We start from the raw sequence: 19,934 nt of genomic DNA on the forward strand, positions 1-19,934 counted from the left end.
CTTAGCTAGACTCTTGGACAGGCAAACAGATGGCCAGGCTCCTGACTCAAGAAACGTCCGTGAGAGAAGCCGGCTGGTGGGCTTGCGTATCAACCGAGCGAGCGATATACTGTACCCAGGGCGCCGATAAAGCGAGCGATTTCGAAAGGGGTGTGCAATTCCAGATTATACGCTCAGAAAGTGTACTGCTAATGCCTAGAGACAACCGGCAGCCAATGCGTATGCAAGTTGACGACTGGTTTTTGCGGCGTGCGATAGGACTGGCGCTTATTCTGCTGTCTCTTTTATCGCCCTCTTTTAATTCGGGAGAAGGTTTTACATCAACGGAAGCCGGAGATACTGGAGGCGTGCCATTCTCGGTGCTCAAAATGCAACATTGACGGCTCGACCTCACGTCACCCTAAACACAACCGAAGAGTCGTTGAATCGCTCACCTGCATCTGCACACTCCTAGTATCATTCCCGCGTGCAGCGTTACTTTCTCCTACAAGGTTCTACATAACTGCCAACCCAACATTTCGGCGGGAGTTGTCGCCCAAGAGTCTGACAATGGACATAAGGAAACTTTACTTCACACAGGTGTTTTCAGCCATAGAAAAAATAAATAACAAAAAATTCACTGAGCAAACACTTTAAAAAAAACGCGGAAGAGAGGCTCCCCAGGAGTTGAAGTACAAAGGAAGGTGAGCTGGAGTCCGCCGGCCTCCAGTCCTCCACTTTTGCCACCTTGACCTTTGCCTCCTTGACGTGTTGGTCGGACCGGCAGCTTGTCAGTACGGCGAGTACTTTTCCATGAACTCCTGGGAAATAGACTGCGCCCGGCGCAAATTTTGTTTTAGCTGCCTTTAATCTCTCGCGCTCCCACGTTACTTGTACGCTTAAGCTGAAGCCCACTAACATTGTGCGAGCAGCTGACTCGAGAGAGAGAGAGCTGCGAATAGAATGTCGGAAATCACGCTCTGGAGCAAATGGTTGTACTCACACTGCAAACAGACCAAAACAGAAGGACAAAAAAGACGGGCGGTGAAATGTTTTCAAGGACCGTCGACAGACTAACAGCATACACTGTTGTAGCCAGAGCCACCCGCTATCTCGTGGTAGCAGTCCCCACTAAATGATTTCATACGACATAGGTCATAGGACCTTGCTATATGTTGAAGTCACAGGTCATAGAATTTATCCATGGGTGACATGGACCGGTCAGTAATGTATGGGTCACTTGCATGAATCACATGACCTGTGAGCCACATGACGTATGGGTCACACGTGCTAGAGTTTTTCACTAGTCATGTGACCCAACAACTCTTATGGGGCAAGAACCATTATATTACCTTTTAACAGCGGATGCTCCAACTGACGTCACATTACACAAACATCCGTGAAAGGTTTTTGTTTACTCTTCAAAACAGAACCGACAAGACTGTTTATCGTAGTTTGGTTTTCGAAAGCTCCCTGTGCTCCTGCATACACTTGTGGAGCAGGCAGAATACAGTAATCCGTCTACAGACTCGGAGGGAAACAGCTACTGGTCTGATGAGCAGCGGCCATGCGGCAACAATTACTCCATTGTGGCGAACGTTTGCAAGGGAAATATCAGCCAACCAAACGTATCGAAAAAAATGGCTGTGGTTTAGCTCTGGTTAAACCTGTAGTGACGCGATAGCTACAGCTGGCCGAGTGGAACTCGCTCAGTTGAATTGCAAAGTAAGTCTTTCGCCGCTCCGTTTCGCTGGGCGTTCCTTCATCTTCGTCCCTGGACGTAATTCACCCTCCCCCTCTACACTCCCCCCTCTGTTTCAACGGCAGCTGCTCCTCACCACGTGTTTAGCCACCGCGCCGCCATGGTGGCCACGGCACCGCCACGGATTGGCCACGCTGAAGGCTTGAAATGGAAGCGTAACGTAGCTATCGCTACAAAGGTTCAAGGTTAACCGAAAGGAATCAAATCGGCGTGCAACAAAACAAACTAGCGGGAGATGAAAAGTACGTCTCTATATATTGCAAAAAGATACGCAAACGTGTACACCAAGATAACTGAGACGCGTAAATTTAAGCATCGCATCTAATAATTCATTTCGCTGTTCTTTAGTTAATACAGGGGTTTTAACACACACTGAAATATGCGTCATCAGCTACTGCAAGTTGCTACTCGAATGACATACCCTCACGGAGTTTCATCTATTTCGAAAGCGGCCCTGGGGCTTATGTACTGTCGAGTGAGCCTCCGCGGTGGCTCAGTGGTTATGGCGCTCGGCTGCTGATCCTAAAGACGCGGGCTCTATCTCAGCCGCAGCGGTCGATTTCGATGGAATCGAAATTCTAGAGGCGCGCGTAGTGTGCGATGTCCGTATACGTTAAAGAACCCCAGCTGGTCGAAATTTCCGTTGCCCGTCACTACGGCGTCCTTCACAGCCCGAGTGGCTTTGGGAAGTTAAACCATAAACCATACTGTCGAGTGAACGTCCTTGAGGTCAGCAGGTAGCGCTTCGAGTTGAGAAGTGCTTAGTCCTCGCAACAATTCTGGCTCACGCTACTTCAGGATCGTTTTACGACGAGACAGCGCAACGATGCCACCATGAGGCTCTGCCACTGCCCACGTTAAGCAATCAATTACATCCTCGCATCGTATTACACTGTCTTAATGGTTGGCCGGAGCGGCTGCAGCCGGCTCCAGAGCACTCTTACATTAGGGCCTAGACCGCGCATGGCGTGTACAGTCCTCCAATGCCTTAATATCGCGGCAGGGTCGAACAGACAGTGGTTCAGTGCTCCAGGGTCTGGTGCAGGACCGCGGTGGAGAAATGAATAGGAAGCGCATCCGCACAAAGAGCTGGCCAATAGCGGCGTCTGCTCGGCTGTTCCGCTGACGTGACAAACCCCGCTGCTCGTCGTTTTGTTACGAGAGCACACAAGCAGCGGGGGTCGGTAACCATATACAGATTGGTTACAGACGGTGGCGCCACCTGGAAGCGGCAGAGCAGACAGGCAGTGGGGGTCGGTAACCATATTGATACTGGTACAGATGGTGGCGCCACCTGGAAGCGGCAGAGCAGACAAGCAGTGGGGGTCGGTAACCATATTGATATTGTTACGGATGGTGGCGCCGCCTAGAAGCGGCAGAGCAGACAAGCAGCGGGGGTCGGTAACCATACTGATATTGGTACGGATTGTGGCGCCACCTAGAAGCGGCAGAGCAGACAAGCAGCGGGGGTAGGTAACCATTTTGATATTGGTACGGATTGTGGCGCCACCTAGAAGCGGCAGAGCAGACAAGCAGCTGGGGTCGGTAACCATATTGATATTGGTACGGATTGTGGCGCCACCTAGAAGCGGCAGAGCAGACAAGCAGAGGGGGTCGGTAACCATATTGATATTGGCTACAAATGGTGACGCCCCCTGGAAGCGGCAAATAAAAGCTGCTGCTGCATATTACCAATTTCTTCTCAAAAGCTTTTTTATCTTTCAGACTCATTTCTATAGACTTTTGTTAATCTATTTTATTCTAAGGCGGAAGCGAGGTTATCAACAATATCTAAGCTGGCAACTTGAACACACCTTTCATTATTCACCGCGAACGGCGCGGAATATCGTAGACATCCGAATTTTGGGAATCTGAAGCCGCAATTTTTTCATACAAGCACCCTATGAGAAGTTGAGCAGATGTTAATATTACAGAGCTCTGGTCAGCAGAACCTAGTAGAGCAGCCAAGGAGACTATGCTGCAACTGGCAAGCGCTCTGTGGGCATGCACGTTCTCTCGTTCATTTCTCCAGGGCCAAAGCTGCCGTTACATTTTAAAAAACGTGGATACCTGTACTTGCCTTTTCTTTCCGGCTCTACGCGCCCCTAAGTCTAACCCCTGTTAAAACCTTTTCAGGCACCATTTTTTGTTCCCATCGATAAATATTTTTCCGCCTTAGTATCTTGAAGCCTCAAGAAAAAAAAGTTTGTTTTCCAGAGAAAAATATCCGCTGTTAATATTTTGCGGGATTTTGGAAAATTTCGCAGAAAGTTACAAAGTTGCCTGAAACGGCAACATCGAAATACGAGGATTTCACACGTAAACACCGCTAAAGTTATGTAATAAGTTTGTTCCAAAGCTGCACGTTGACGTCGAAAAATTCTGAAAAAATTATTCTCGGACTGGCGGCAAAATCTGCTAACATAAAGTGGCTGACATCGGACTACCTAGTTTACTGTCTTGTGAAATATTGTTTATTGCGTTCACTGTATGGCGTAAGAAGAATTCTACCTATTTGCGAAATGAATGATCCTAATTCATCTGAAACAAAGAAATCACTCCTAGGTGCAGCCCATTGTAAAAAAAAAAATCCTGAATTTGCTTTGCACGCATCTGCGTACAACGTGCCTTTAAGTCCGTCTCACGAAACTTTCGAAGGCGACGGGAGCTTTGAGCGCGAAGCAACCCTGGCCCGAAGTTTCACTTTTCGGGCCGGAGTTGGACCTCCTCCGCCATTCTGGGAGCGTCTGCTTACGTTCAAAGATATTCTTGCCTACTACCGAGATACCCGGTGCGTTTACGCACCACCGGCTACCTCCCTATCCTTAATCCAGGCCTCCCACTGGCGCCGACTCCAGACCCGAACTGCTCCCTACCCAATTCTCCTTCATGCCCGCTACCCCGATCAATTTCTTTCTTCTTGTAAGCTCTGCGGGAAACCGGGAGACTTCCTTCATGTCCTCCTCACATGTCCTGTCTTCCCACACCCTCCATACCCCACCACGGCGGAGTCATACTGGGAGACTCTCCTGGCCAGCTCCGCTGCTGCTGACCAGCGCCGGATAATTACCGACGCCCTGAAGCGGATAGCCCTCCAAGGGCTGTCCTTTGCCCTGTAAGGGCAGCCCCCTAAGGGTTGCCTCGTGTCATGTTAGGTGGTTTGTTCCCCTCGGTATTTGGCAATAGATGTTTCCACCACCACAGCTTCCAGACTAACGTGGTTGGCTTGCAAACGGGAACGACTAGCTTCAAGTCGCATAGGGCTCCTAGCTTCAACTCTATTCGAAAATGTAGTGAGATGAGGCATAGAAAATCGCGGATGTCCACGCTAGACCTACGACCCAGGTGCCTACGTCAGTACTGTGGCACCACAGCATTGAATTGAGAGCATCCAATCGGTTCTCATCTATTTTTCGTCTCTGGCCACTTTTCTTCTCTCCCATCCCGCAATTCTTCCCTACCTACCTGGCAAAGCAGTGATGGCGGGCATGTTGACTCCGGTCCAATAGCAAGTCGTCTTCCGTCTTGTACCCACTAATACTTACAGCGCGGCTTATTCCGCATAAGTTACAAAAAAAAAGGGCAGGGGGACAACGTTCCAAACCATTAAAGGGGCGCAGAAAGGGGTGTTTGAGCTTGGCTTTAAAATTTTTGCACTATGCAGAGTACAGGCCACCTAGCCTTCATGCCGCGTACGAGACCTCAAAAGCGAGCAGGGAATTTACAATAAAATTTAAAAAATTCCTGCTTTCGCACCTCGCGGTGACGCGCGGTGCCGGGCTTTTGCGCGAAATCCTGGCAGACGACGTCACGTCTTGCAAATGACGTCAGCAGCCGGTGGTTATCATTGGTTCACAGCGCCAAATTCTTTCAGACGTCACGCGCTACAGCGGCCGCGGCCACTCCGCGCGTTCCGCAGCCGGCGGAGGTAGGGGAGGGGCCGAATGAGTGGGGCCGGCGGAGGAGCGCCGACGTTTTGGCGTGCGTGAGGGAAAGGTGTGAAGACGCGGAAGTTCAAATTTTGTCTGCATATAACTCAGCTTCCACAAAACGCATTAAAATAACCCCTGCTGGGGATAATTGTGAACCGTCGTCTTTTAACACAACAGACATATCGCACCTTTATTGAGAACCCCTTTCTGGGTCCCTTTAAGCCAGCGCAGCTGAACGTTGCAGGCCTTCTATAGGCAACCTTCGATGAAGTATCCCGTGCCGACAGCAGCGCTACACCAAACAGCCACGCGAGGGAAGGAAACGGTGTTGAAGAGAACCGCACTATGCTGTCGCATTGCTGCAGGCACGACCACCTGTTCTTTGTCGGTACCGCACGCTGAGGCCTGAGTGGTTTAGCCACGCTGGGTGCACCATAATACGGAGCACTGTGAATCAGCCACACGCCTCTCGGTATGCAGAATGCAGTCTTGTTTTGCAGGCGTTAATAGGTGCAATCCGCGTCAAAAGTATGCAACCCAAACGGGGTTTGCTTATGAGCTGTTTAGCGCGGCTACCTAGAACATCTAACAGTTGAGGGATTGAGGGCGCAAAGCCATTACTCTTTCGCGAGATTACAGTCGCTGAGGATGCATAACGAGGCATGCTGCAGGCCTCACAAGCAAACCACTCGGGCTATATACTGTTGACGGGGGGCGTATGTACATGGCTATTAACAGCCGGGAGCTAGTGCCGTTTGAACGCAATCGCAGAACCCCAGCTAGCGCAGCCGCTAAAAACTAGGAGGTTGGTTGTTAGGGAAAGGAAATGACGAGTATCTGTCTCACATATCGGCGGACACCTGAACCGCGCCGTAAAGGAAGGGATAAAGGAGGGACTGAGAGAAGAAAGGAAGACGGAGGTGCCGTAGCAGAGTGCTCCGAAACAATTTCGACCACCTGGGATCTTTAACGCACGCTGACATCGCACAGCACACGGGCGCCTTAGCGTTTCGCCTCCATCAAAACGCCGCCGCCGCGGTCGGGTTTGAACCCGGGTACTCCGGCTAAGTAGCCGAGCGCCCTAACCACTGAGCCATTGCGGCGGGTCATGGAGCAGCAAATGCCAATCACGCTGCGACCACGTGAAACACACAACTGTTATGACGTGCAAACGGTGGGGACAGCGAAACATGTGGTTATGAGAAACGGCAAAGGCGCAGCAACTCTTAACACTGCGCATCAGCTGCTGTGCAGTGTTACCTAGGATTACCGGGAACACAACAACGCATGCGCAGCTTTTACTGGAGGCGACCACGGCAAAGGGTTCTGGCGGAGTTGACCCGCTATTGAGAGGTAGGTGCAGGAATGCCGGTAAGACACCGCGGTGGCCCGTTGGTTAGCGCGATCGGCTACTGATCCGGGGTACCCGGGTTCGAAATCGGGCGGCGGCAGCGTTTGGATGGAGGCGAAGCGCATAGGCACCCGTGTGCTGTGCGATGTCAGTGCATGATAAAGATCCCGAGGTGGTCGAAATTATTCCGGATGCCACCACTACCGCACCTCTTTCTCCTTTTCTTCTCTCAGTCCCTCCTTTATCTCTTTCCTTACGGCGCGGTTCACGTGTCCGCCGAGATGTGAGACATACTGCGCCATTTTCTTTCCCCGAACCAATTTTCATTTTTTTTGTCTCAACTCTCGCCAGTCTTTGTAGACATGAGAGTCACATTCATGGCTCACTGCAAAAGTAAAAGAAGCCCGCGTAACGTTACACGCTGTGGCTGCCATTGTACTCCCTATATGGCTTATAACAAATTTGTTGCAGCTTTTGTTGTAAAAACCATTTATGCCGAGCGCACAGCGATGGCTTGTAATGTGTGTGGCCCCATGTTTGGCTCTTCAGCGAAGACTTGGAGATTTATTTGTTCAAGTTACATTCTACTCGAGCATTGTCTTGGCTACTCTCTATACTGAAGCGCTTCAGTTATTGCAATGAGCACTCATTTGAATAATCTCAGAAAGAGGAAATGTGCTCCGAGAGGCTTATGTAAACCTTTGGCTTAAGCAAAGCTATTGCGTCTTTCGCTGTAAAAGTATTTTTGGGTGCGTTCTTGCGGTACATGGTTGCGCATGCGCAGCAGGGCGCCCGGTACTGCGGTAGCAGTAACAAAGTACCCGATAGGCTAAAACCCTAAATTCTCCGCGTACGCATCAACGGCGTCGGGAAGGAATTGAAGAAGAAGAGATTTAGAGTGTGACTAAGAGGGACAGGCATCAGAACACGATATTTTGTTTCATTGGCCCCCTCCCTAACTTTTAAATACGAAATAATATTAACTGGGTGCTTAACTGACGTGAGCGGCTGCGTGACGACGATAGCTATTTGCAAGCAAAAAAAAAAGGCGAAATGAGCCTTGGTAAACGAGAAAGTGGTTGAAAAGGAGCTTAATCTTCCACGCTATGTTTAAAAACTGTGCATCTCAACCCTCAAGGCCGCAAGAATTGATTTACTATAATTCGCTATTGGTCTTATCTCAATAAAAGTTTAGGAATGTTTGTCCTTCATGTTCTTAAGGGTGAATCATGTCAGCGTCAAGCTGCCGCTGAGGCAAAACTCCACAGTGTGGTGCTCTTTAGGGCTTAAAGTAAGGATAATGTTTTGTTGCTGGCTCCTAAGCTGCGCATTTGATTTAACCTTCTGAGTGAAGATCTTAACGCACGAAAAGAAAGCACTGATTCCCGAGCGGCGCGACGAGAGAGTACTGGATAGAATCAAGCATCCTCGGCATACACCAAGCGTTTTGTTACCTACCTCCTAAAGACGGCCACCATAAAGCTGTGAACAATGAGAGTGATTATGAAGCAAAGAAAAGGCACAAATATGCCTTGGAACCTACGCGGTGCATTTCATCAGCCACTGTCACGTCCATGCAATTTCTGTTCGGTATATTACACACAGTCACGTCCACGAGCTTGTGTTCAGGTACTTCGAATCAAACCAAATCATGCTCATTACGAGGTTAGTGAAGAGCATAAGAGAGAACGCAGGAAGAATACAGGCTAGTGAGGAGCAGAAGAGGAGATGCCGATAGAGGAACAAGTAAGTAAGCGTGGGATAGCAGGGGGAGGGCTAGAAGAAGAGAGAATAGACAATTCCTTGCCGCATCTGCCGTGATGAGAGAACGCAGGGAGAATGTAGGTTAGGGAGGAGCAGAAGAGAAGATGCCGATGGAGGAACAAGTAAGCAAGCGTGGAATAGCAGGGGGAGGACTAGAAGAGGAGAGAAAAGACAATTCCTTGCCACATCTGCCATGATGAGAGCATTTTCTCTCAATTGTGTTCCTGTATCGTCGTTCATACAAGTCTGTGCGCGAACGGAAGGACTAGACGAATGACACCAAAGCTGGCGTTGAGTGAATAAATACGGTTGCGGGAACATAGGTAAGCGAACACGTCGAGACTTAACTCGAAGGTCACATAAGCGTCACCATCGATCAGCAACCCACTGTATGGATCGGCAGCTAATGCATTCACGAGTATTTCACGCCCGTATGTTGCTACACCGCCCCATTAGGCACAATACCTCTTCTAACGGCGAATTCCTATAGTGCATGGTGTTCTTAGTGTTTAGTACAAAAATCTTTTTCGAGAAAAGAAACACACTGTACATCAATATATTTTTTTTTTACTTGCTGTAATGGATCAGGAGGTTGTGAAAGAAGGAAAGGCGCAGTAATTGTCTCACGCTCCGTGGACACCTGAACCGCGCCGTAGGGGAGAGGAGGAGGGAGTTGGAAAGGGGTGGGTGGTAAAGGCATGAAGATCCATGTGCCGATGAACGAGGGTAGGGAATCCGCTGGAGCTGAGTCCCAGTGATGCCATAAATATACACTGCAGGAAACAAAAGTGCCCATGGAATTGAATACAGGTTGGAGGCCCTGCCTCATACCGGCTGATAACATGAGTGCCGGTGAGGCAAGCCTAGCTGTGACTCTTGAACAGATCATAAACATGAATGATACGCCACAAGGCTTGACGAAGGCAAAAGAAGAATTGACAGCGTTAAAGGGCAGTTACGTGCGACGTTTAGACGGCCCAACAATACGGAGAGGTGGCTTGTGCTTTATGGGTGTCTAACGTCCTAAAGCGACTCAGGCTATGAGGGAAGCCGTAGTGAAGGGCTCCGGAAACTGTACACCTGGAAGTCGCCAGTCTTAACGACAAGGTGACATTCTTGTAGTAAAGATTAATGAAAGGTGCAAATTGAAGCTAGTACAAGCGTGTGCATAGACACTTGGGCGCGGTCACGAGATGGCATAAAAGGTTCGCAGAAGGTGTAAAATCTACGATTATTGATGTGAAGACGCCTAGTGCTGTATGAATGAATACCTCCAAGGTGATACACGAGAAAAACCAGGCATGCGAACAAGAAGTAGAAAGACAAAGTAAATATTTTTCGACATTGGAGGAGGATATGCGTATAGAAGGAACCTAATAAGAGAACTAAGTTTGGGATACGCTTTTGTACATTGCGCCAAAACTGGCATCACTCAGGTAGTAAAGGTGTTAGGCAATGCGAGGTCCTGTGACCATACGGTCATGAGGTTTAAATTAACCCAACCTTGAAAAGAAAGTGTGCGACTAATTTCAGGAAGTGACAGGTAAACGAGTCAGAATTAAAGGGGAAAAATGCAAAAGGTTTGGACTGCGCTTCACAGAAAACATTATGATGCTTAACGAACATAGCACGGCATAAAGTACACGCGATGAACGACCCTAATATAGGTATAACCACGATGTGCCCAGTTGAAGCAGGAGGTTGAGTAGCGAGGCAGGGCATTGGAAAGCTTCCCCACCGAAAAAATTATGTCAAATCATGGAAGTCTCCAATTTCAAGTAAGGCCATTTCAGGGGCGCTAAAATTCAATGCGCGCACAGGTAGACAAGCAGTGCTACTGATTTATTCAGCAAAACCCACACGCTTTTCATGCGCATCTCCAATCTAATATTACTGAAACATAAAAGCATAAGCAATGTAAAAAAATACAGTAAACTGCCAATAAACTTTCTAACGAAATCCCAACTCTTTTTTTGAGAATGGGATGGACAGTGAATTGACGCAGTTTCTCCAAACTTCGCTATTTTTTTTCTGCTTCAATGATTTAACGGTTTCTCGTGTCAGTTTATCAAGACCTTTTTTCAACCACTGTCAAATTTCAGCGCTCTTGAAATGATGTCTGAGAACGGGAAGCCCAACTTACCACCGATCCGGACCTGGCAGAACCGCCGAAGACAATAAGTTAAACTCAAACGACTTTGGAATATGTATGTTACAGTGGGAGGACTCAGAATTCACAAAAACACGAAGGAAACTCGAGAAACTAGCCACAATCAATAATTACATAGCCAGAGACCAAAATGGTACTACAATTAGCACTTTGGAGACAATATTCAAGTGACAGAGGAATTTTGTACTGGATTCTAGAGTCGCCATTAAAAAGAATCATGGCACTATTAAAAATAGTGGCCCACAGAATGCATGCATGGTGCCATTATCTAAAGGGATGCCACAAATGCTTAATAAACAACAGTGATTCCATCCGTTAATGATACTGCTCTGATATTTCACTCGGAGGAATCGCAATGCCAGATTCATAACCTGAATACGCTAAGTAAAGAAAGCAGTTTCAAGAATAAAACCGAAGAAAGCAATGTTCAAAAGTCTGAAAGGAAACGATCATTCGCGATTGACAGCGAATGCAAGCAGTGACCGCTGTTTCGCACCACCAAATTGAACTTACTTTGAAGAGTCAACGAATGAGTTTGAGAGTATTTTATAGCAGCTTGCAGACATCCTTCCGTCAGAATGAAAGTATGCAGCAGTTGCCTTCTCTTACAACTAACCCATGAGGACGAAAGATGGAACTTAACGAAATCAACTGAATTTAGATTGAGGACCACCCATGCTTGCTATAGAAAGGAATCTTGTATATATATGGATAACTTCAGGAGGGGCAGCGTAAATGAGGAAACGAACCAGAGTAGATAACATCTTAGTTGTGTCAACAGGAAAAATATGGCTTCGGGAGGGACATGCATTGCAGGGAGGAGGTAACCATTGGTCTGTCAATGTAGGAGAACAGATTCAAGGGGGAAGGGACAGGAAACTGGGGCCCCTAAAAGCTTACCCGGGGAGTTGAGCACCTAGTTCGCTGGGTGGGTCACTGCTGCTGGTGCAGTACCCAGCTAACTAGAGATAAATGGGGAGGCCTTTGCCCATCAGCGGAAGTGTCCTGATGGTTGTTGATGATCGCTATTATTGGCGGTGTTTGTTGGCTCAAGAGCATCTGGTAGCTAACTACAAGCCAAACTAACTTAAAATGACAATAAAACATCATTCGTGTGTTGGTCCTGTATTTGGCCGGCACTTGGAAGTGCAAGTGCACAATTTTGAGTCCATATTCATGATTTAAAGAATAAAAAAATTGTGACTATTGAAATTAATCCTAACTAGAAGCTGGCGAGCTGGCTGTTTTCTTTTTCTGTGTGTGCAAAACTATCATGTAGGGCCTATGCCAGACCCGCGTAAGTTTCGTGAGTCTGTCTACTTTTCGCACACTCACCTTGTCATGCTTACTGCCGAGATGCCTCCTGAGGTGCAGCAGATACTGCACAGTGAACTCAAACACTGTGGCCTTGTCTGTTTTTTCGCTAAGGCCTGGAACAAGTGCGCGCAGAGTCTGGCAGGCGTTCTTAATGCGGGTCCTGCACAGAACACCACAGAGCGAGGTTGGAAGCATTTATGCGTCATAGGATTGTAGGGAACCGATGTAAGATGCCCAAAAAGGATGTTTCATCTTGACTGCCGTTTATTACAATGGTCGATATAAACGAGGGACTTTCTTGCCGTAAATAACATCAACGCCGGTGTATTATAAGTCAGCGTGAAGACATTGTAACTAGAGCGCGACAAAATAAGAAAGGCGAGAAGAATGACGCCATAACAAAAAACTTTTTCGTCGCTAAGTTGTGCCTTTAGCTAAACATGAGAAACCCCATCTCTTCTTTTGTATACGGCTGCCATCCGAAAGTATGCCCATGGACTGCGGGACATGCGTTATGGGATGGTGCCAGTCTTATTTCCAGATATAATTCATCTTTTGAAAAAAAAAAAGAAATGCGAGGAGCAGACTGAAAAAGCCTACCAGCAATAGGGCAACGGTAACGGGGCAGCCTCCTCAGTGTTTGCAGTGTTCTAAGTTCCTGCGGTGGGTTGCTTCGGAAGCTTGTGCATGAAAAACCAAACCATCGTATTCCGGCTCGGTAGATTTTTTCGCGGGTACTGTACAAAAACATGGTCTTCAGTTTGATTGCTAGGGAAGTGAAAAGGAAAACTGGCTTCTTTATTTATCCACTGTTGGATTTAATTGTCAGATAAGGTTGAGAATTTCTTTCACATAATGCGGCTTCTCCAAAGCGCGAAGCCAGTGAGGCACTGCCACTCATAGGTACAGGAGCCGAAATAGGTAAAATGGAACACGCATATGTGGAAAAATTGATGTGGGGAAGTATAGCACAGGTGAGCCGATTATGCCGCGTAAGCCTTCGGTGTCTGCACGTGTATCCGCTGCAAGTTTTTCTCGGATGTCATGCTCCCTTTCACTGATTGGGACACACAAACTTGGTTTTTGATTCGATAGCATACAAATCGCCTCTATGTCAAAGCTGAATTATCGCAAGTGCAACGAAGCGGGCATTCGTACCGTTAGTGTTTGCTGGTGATAAGGTAAAAGCGCAGGAAAAGTACGCGTTTCCAACCAATAACACAAGTTCGCAGCCAAGGACGCACCTCCTCTTCCTTTCCTTCTCGTTGTGGTTCTCACGTCCGTTGAATGGCATGTAGTAAGGAACGTTGTCCAGGGGCCCCACCATGTGCTGCATCTGTCCCATGTTGGCCACGCGGGCCACCCCCATGATGTCGTTGTTGGCGCCGTCCGCTCCGGTCGCCGCCGCAGTCACGTCGTCTCCGCCCAGCGCGGCGTGCAGGGTGCCTTCGGTGCCCGCTGCAGCTGAGGCTACGCTGGTGCTGGGACCGGCGCCGAGGTTGGCGGCCGAGCCGCCCGCCGCGCCCGCCGCGTGACTGGACGCAGGCAGGGGCAAGTAGGCCGCCTGCACAGCAGGGGCATTGTGAGGGCGCCCCGCCGGCAAGCCGCCGTTACGTGAGGGGACTTGGCGAACCGAGATGGGGGGCGCTTTGCTTGGGATGCTGCCTCCGGGGTGTCCACTACAGCGAAACTGAAGGGGGGGGGGGGGAGGGGGCATGCTACCCGTTAGAAACACGGGCACCGCAGCGCCACGCGCGGCGACTTCGTGCAATTTTTTGTCCGGCCGCGCATTTACCGACCACATACCAAGCACTGCCACAAGCCTTGCATGTCGCAACTTTGCATGCGTTTGCCTACCTAATACCGCGAGCCTAATTTAATTTTGAGCAGAGAGGACGGAGAGATTATCTAAGTTGCTTAGATTTCGCCTCCTCAATTAGCCAGAAACAAATGCATAACTCGGGCGGCGAATACAAAGCAGTACTAGATGGCTGTCGCTTAAACGAAGACAAAGCATAGCGCGATGAAGTGCTCTGGAGTGCTGAGGTGGTTTACATCGTCTCGTGCCAGCCGTAAAATTCTACAAATTTCTACACGCAGCTGCTTTCAGGTCGTCTTTGAATTACGAGACTCTCGTTGCGCTGGTAGTTGAAAAGAGTTGCTTATAAAGAAAGCCTGTCAATCTCCCACCTTGCATGCACTTAGTTATTCTTTCTCCGGCCTCACTCTGTCGGAAAAAAAGATGCTGCTCAATGAAAAAAAAAGTGATGCAGATGCAATGACTGCGGAAAGCTGCTTATGTCTGTGGCGCGGTGGAAATCTGTCTATGCAAAACGATGTGGATAGAATTCGCCCTTAACAAGGAGCGTAGGGAGCCTAGCACAAAGCCTAACCTTGCGGGAGCGGCTGTACTGGATTTTGCAGTTCATTTTGAGACTCAAACAGCTGGAACCTAAGACAAAGGCTGTTGCGCGAGCAAAAGGGGTGACTGGGCGAATCGCGAGCGGATTCCGAAGGTTTTTGAGGAGCAAACAAGGTACGAGTGACACTCGAGTCAGCGTGGCTTAAAGAAATCTTGAAGACTTCTATTGGAAGCAAAAAACGTGCGCAAGTCTCAGTCTTCTTATTCGTTATATATTTTGCTCAGCCTTCATATGGTAGGTTCTTGGAAGAGTAGGATTAGTGAACGGAGCTCCCATAGAATTTCCAAACTGTAATCACGGCTGTACCGGCGTCTATTAGAGATACAGTGGCATGGCACCATGCTATCACACACTTTACCGCCCATTTATTCACTGAATGACTCGCCAGAAATGTTATCACAGCTTTAATAGGACGACCTGCAGGAACGCTGGAGTGGCAAAGTACGTAAGAGCGTTTCATATTCCTAACCTGCAGCCTTGGAGTGCAGGCTTTGGTATTTCTTTTTTGGAGCATAATCTCACAGCTTACGGAAACCTAAATTTTAGCAAAATTCGTACTCTGTAGCTTCTAGTGCCACTGAACTACAAGGACACTAAACACACTGTCCGTAGAGCAGATTATTGAATTTTAGAAAGCTATAAAACTGCATGGCATGTATTAAAGAAAGCACTTTGGAATCATTTTCAATGCTGTATTGTTTCGTAGAAATTAAAATCTGCTTACTGATGCTTGGTGACAGCAGGGAGGACCTCCAGGATGGTGTATTCCGTGATGCACCTAGCATTGCGTTAGGTATGTTCGATCAGAAACATGGCAAGTACCGCTTCGTGAAATCACTTGTTTGGTTGAGATATGGGGAGGGGGATCGGGGTCAAATGGGGAAGAAATCACAGCATGGCAACGAAAGGACAAAAGGTGAGCGGAGGGGGGGGGGGGGAGGAGGAGGAGGAGGGTGAACGTCCAGGTGGAAACGGGAGGACAAGCAGAAGAAGAGGAAGGGAGAGAGGACTAGAAGACAGGATCGCAGGCAAGTCGAACACACAGGACCAGAGCAGCCTTGCTCACACGACCTTTGCGAAAGACCTTTGCGAATGCATCGGAAGTGAGGCCCAACACTTGCTCGCATGTCGCCGGAGCTTTGAGGAGATGCCGAATGAATGAGAACAGTACGGAGCGCCGATGCAAGCATTGAACCGTCCTGATCCGATGTTATAGCTTTTCGAATTCCGCTGGATGCTAGTATCACTATACCGATTTGCCCTTCACTTGCTGTTTGAGAGGCCTGGTGAGTGCTAGGGAACGTAATAGTTTGAGCATTGACATGGTTTACGCAAAAAAGCGCACAGGCGCTAAAAGACGAAGACAAGCACACTCAAGACAGGACAGGCGCCAACTTCCAACTTAAACCATGTCAAGCTACAACCAACTAGCTCAAATGAAAGTCTTGCTGCAACGTAGTTTGAGCATAATTCTAAGGAACTTAGGACGGCATCCAAGACCAGCCCTTTAGTGACCAAAGCATATCTAAAGCACTTTTATTTTTTACAGTTTACGTAAGGTCAGGAAAGGAAACAGAGCAGCGAGGTTAATAGTTGTGCAGTGTTATTGGTGTTGGGCTGGGCTTCAAGAGAATATTATATAGAGACGCACGTATCAAGGCAAATGAAGGGTTACTGACGTCAGGTACAGCAAGAAAATACACTCGAAGAAATTCGAACAGCACTTCCCCGCGTTGTTTTTTTTTTTCCTTCAATAACATCCATCTCTCTCTCTCTCCCCGTGTTGTGAGTAACGTTTTTTGCTTTGTTGCATGAGCTACACATAGCCTTAAAGCACCAGTCTCAAGATCAGTTTTAACATAAAGACTGACATTAACCGGAGTCAACATAAAAACTAATGCGTAAAGTGACCCTTCAATCTAACGAGTGTGGTTCACGCGGAAATGACAAATGATGAAGGCAAAATTAAAAAGGTAAGGATATAGCGCCGTTCTCAACGTAGGCCGTAGATTGAGCATGCAAAAATACTGTAAAATTAAAGAAGCTATTGATGCTTGCTCGCTTAGAAAGGGCAGGTATTCAAGCAATCTTTGCTTGAGCAACAAATTTGAGGGCCTAGTCGCATGTTGGGCTCAGTAACGCACATCAACACTTATGAAGAGGCAGAGGTTAGGCTTGATAAAGTAATAGCAGGGCACTAAAGATGACACATTCAAACGTACCAGGGTTTGTTGGTATTTTGCACGCATAAATTTATTAGCAATGACGCTTTGTTTTTTTCTCGAAGTCCTTGCCATTCAGGCACAATGCGGTCTTTTATATAACTCTGTAGTTACAGTGGATGTAAGAGTCGATCCCACTTGTCCAGAGAGCTTGAGTGGTGTGCTGTGGAGCAAAATAAATTAAATCTTATCGCAGCTGCTTTGCCGGGGATAAGGCACTGGTGCCTGCGCGATTCACATGTCTATTAGGCTACTCTTCCACGCAATTATCATCAGTGAAAGTCGATACCTACTTCAGAATTTCGCTTTATTTCGACCCGGCGGCACCGCTCGAGTGCTCCAGACAAGTGTGCTCGACTCTGTACGATGAGGCCGTCTCTACGTACGGTGCATTGTGGTTTTTGCGTACCGTTTAAAATGTCCGAGTGCGTACATTCTCGTGCCAAGACTAGGCCTCTCTGGTCGGCTGGGACCAGGCTAGAAACTCCTTTAGCTATCGAGGCCGCGTAAGGCTTAGCCCCGCCGTGGGGCACCACTTGCCTGCGTGTTGGAGGTTCCTGGATACGGGGCCCACGTTGCCCTCTGGTGCACCAGGTAGGGCGCCTGGTGCTGGGGTGCCGCCACGTACATTGGCGGCGACTGGTGTCGGTAGCGCAGGTTGTCGTAGCCGCCCGTGTGTTGCTGCGCGCACGCGCGCAGACACGAATGCGGCGTTCCCGCGCCTTTAGTAACGTTCCTTCCCACCAAGCACTGGAACAAATAGTGACCGCCGTTATTCACTCTGTCACTCTAGAAACGAGCGTGAAATGCCCTTTCGAAGCAACGGGCGCAGGGTGGCTTTCGAATGCTGCATGTGTCTGTACAAGAAAAGATATTTTGTAGGCTGAGATTTTTTAGGTAGTATATCGTTTTATCGCAACGCATGCTTTCGTTTCCACCCATCGTACTGTCGCATTGACTAAACGCTGGCATATCGCGACGAACGATTTAGCTCTTTCATTTTGTCCTATTATTTCATCGAGATAACTAAAGAAGAGGTTCGTGGAAGCTACCATACAAAGTTGACCACGGTGGCACTTTGTTGGTACGCCATAGGAAGCACACTGGAAGGCAGGAAACTCTCCCCCCCCCCCAAAAAAAACCAACAAACATCTGCCGACGGACAAAAACTTACCGCACCAGGCGCCCACTAATTGCGTTTACAACAGGTGGTCTCTGACTATTTTTCCAAGTTTGATTGGAACTAACACATGTCATTCTGGTGCGGAACTGAATCGTCTTGAGCTTACTGGATACTGATGACAAAAGAATGACATTGTTGCTGGTTGGAGGAATCTTCCTTCGCGACGCTTGAAATGGCCGTCAAATTTCAATGCTCTACCCACCATGGCTCTCCATTTGGGCTGTGAGTAATTTTCGGCGCGATTTTACGAGGTAATCAAAGGTGGTGTTCAAAGGGCGATTAAACCAAGAAGTTTAAGATCAATAAACTTGTTGCCATGGAACAAACGAAAGCCACTCTGCGAGTTATTCTTCGTACTTGAGCGCGTGGCCAAAGCCCGAAAGAGCGGTAAAACTGGACGCGACACCTGTACCTTTAAGAAAAATTTTAGTTTAAAACCAATGTCCAGTGCGGGCATGAAGTCCAGCCGCTCTTCTGAGCTTACGCACCAACCACGAAGCGGGAAGAACATGTTTCAATCAGAACTCGGCAATATTTTTCCTTACTTACGTCAGCTGAACTGAAAATTCAAAAATAATTGAGGAACATGTTTTGCGAAAGTTATATCAAGGACTTAACTACTGGCATGGTATGTAATTTGCCTGTCTTTCTGAAACATATACTAATACCGACACCTGGAAAACAAAACTTGTCCAATTGCTCAGCGACCTGCACACGTGGATGTTCAGACCATTAGGGCAGACTGCCCATTTTTGCCTGCACCACACTTATGCATGAACGGCCTCAGGTGCGGTTGCTGCTTACTAGTACCACTTGCGACAAAGTCACGAATGTGGCGAGAAACGTTAAATGAATCCAAATACTGAAGTGTTACTACCGCACACGTCACTCTTGTAATAAGCTCTCCATTCAGATTCGCATATTCGATAGAAGTATGACATTTCGCGGTTCGTTTTAGAGATACGAATTCTCGCTTCATAACGCCATTGAAGACGGAAGACGTGAACTCACTGAGAGGAGGGCTATCACTGCGGGTTTGAACCTACGGAATGCGAAGGGCGCAAAAAGGGCAGCAACGCATATCTGGTAACGTCCCACGATGGCTCGTTACACGAAAGCCTGCTTTATTGATTAGCCGTACTACGCTAACCGGCAGGGTACGGCAAAATGAGGGGAAGGGAAGAGTATGCGCATAATGACAAACTTATGCTCAACTGCGCAAGCAGATCCCGCTCAGCAATTAAGGCCGTCAATACACTGGGGAAGCATCCCTCACTTCTGCCATGTAGCGGAATTAGAAAGTTGAAAATTTGATTTTAGCGAAAGAAAAGGGCGAAGTATCTGTCTCACGTACCGGCGGACACCTGAACTGCGCCTTAAGGGAAGGGATAAAGGAGGGACTAATGAAAGAAAGGAAGAAAGAGGAGTCCTAGTGGTGGGCTCCGGAATAATTTCTATCACCTGGGGACCTTTAACGTGCAATGACATCGCGCAGCACATGGGCGAATTTGTTGAATGTAGTGCTTCAGTGTTCATCAGTATAGGGATTGCTGTGCTGGTGTGCTTTCCGGCACGCTATAAAAGAGCTCAAAATTAACAAAAGGACGCTCTCTGCTAAAAAGCCTAGGCTAAGCTCGCATTGGTAGCTCTGCCAGAGGCAGAATGATCTCATATGTGTCGCTACAAACCCTCCAGGAACTGTAATTGTGATTACAGCATTCCTTTGCCCATGTAAGTCTGTGTTACGGCCTTCGCAAATCACAAAGCAGCTCCTCGCCTCCAGCCGTTAGCTAAGCAGGGCGTCTCAGCAAAAGTCTACGCTACTTTTAAG

General features: G+C 48.1%; 1 protein-coding gene across 4 annotated transcripts in view; it reads right to left on the reverse strand.

The window, feature by feature from the left end:
• Positions 1-549: 549 nt before the first annotated feature.
• The window catches only part of LOC144127522 (uncharacterized), a 36,435-nt gene continuing 17,050 nt past the window's right edge, over positions 550-19,934 (reverse strand). For 2 of the 4 annotated variants that reach the window (XM_077660512.1, XM_077660511.1), the window contains exons 6-9: positions 17,461-17,601; positions 13,520-13,839; positions 12,294-12,435; positions 9,385-9,561 (exon numbers count right to left, since the gene is read on the reverse strand). In XM_077660512.1, coding sequence (XP_077516638.1) covers positions 9,412-9,561; positions 12,294-12,435; positions 13,520-13,839; positions 17,461-17,601 — 753 coding nt within the window. In that variant the 3' untranslated portion in view covers positions 9,385-9,411. Of the gene's footprint in view, positions 813-9,384; positions 9,562-12,293; positions 12,436-13,519; positions 13,840-17,460; positions 17,602-19,934 lie in introns of those variants that run through there. The other 2 variants (XM_077660514.1, XM_077660513.1) reach the window with 2 other exon arrangements.

This window comes from Amblyomma americanum, chromosome 4, assembly GCF_052857255.1.
Source record: "Amblyomma americanum isolate KBUSLIRL-KWMA chromosome 4, ASM5285725v1, whole genome shotgun sequence".
NCBI lineage: Eukaryota > Metazoa > Arthropoda > Arachnida > Ixodida > Ixodidae > Amblyomma > Amblyomma americanum.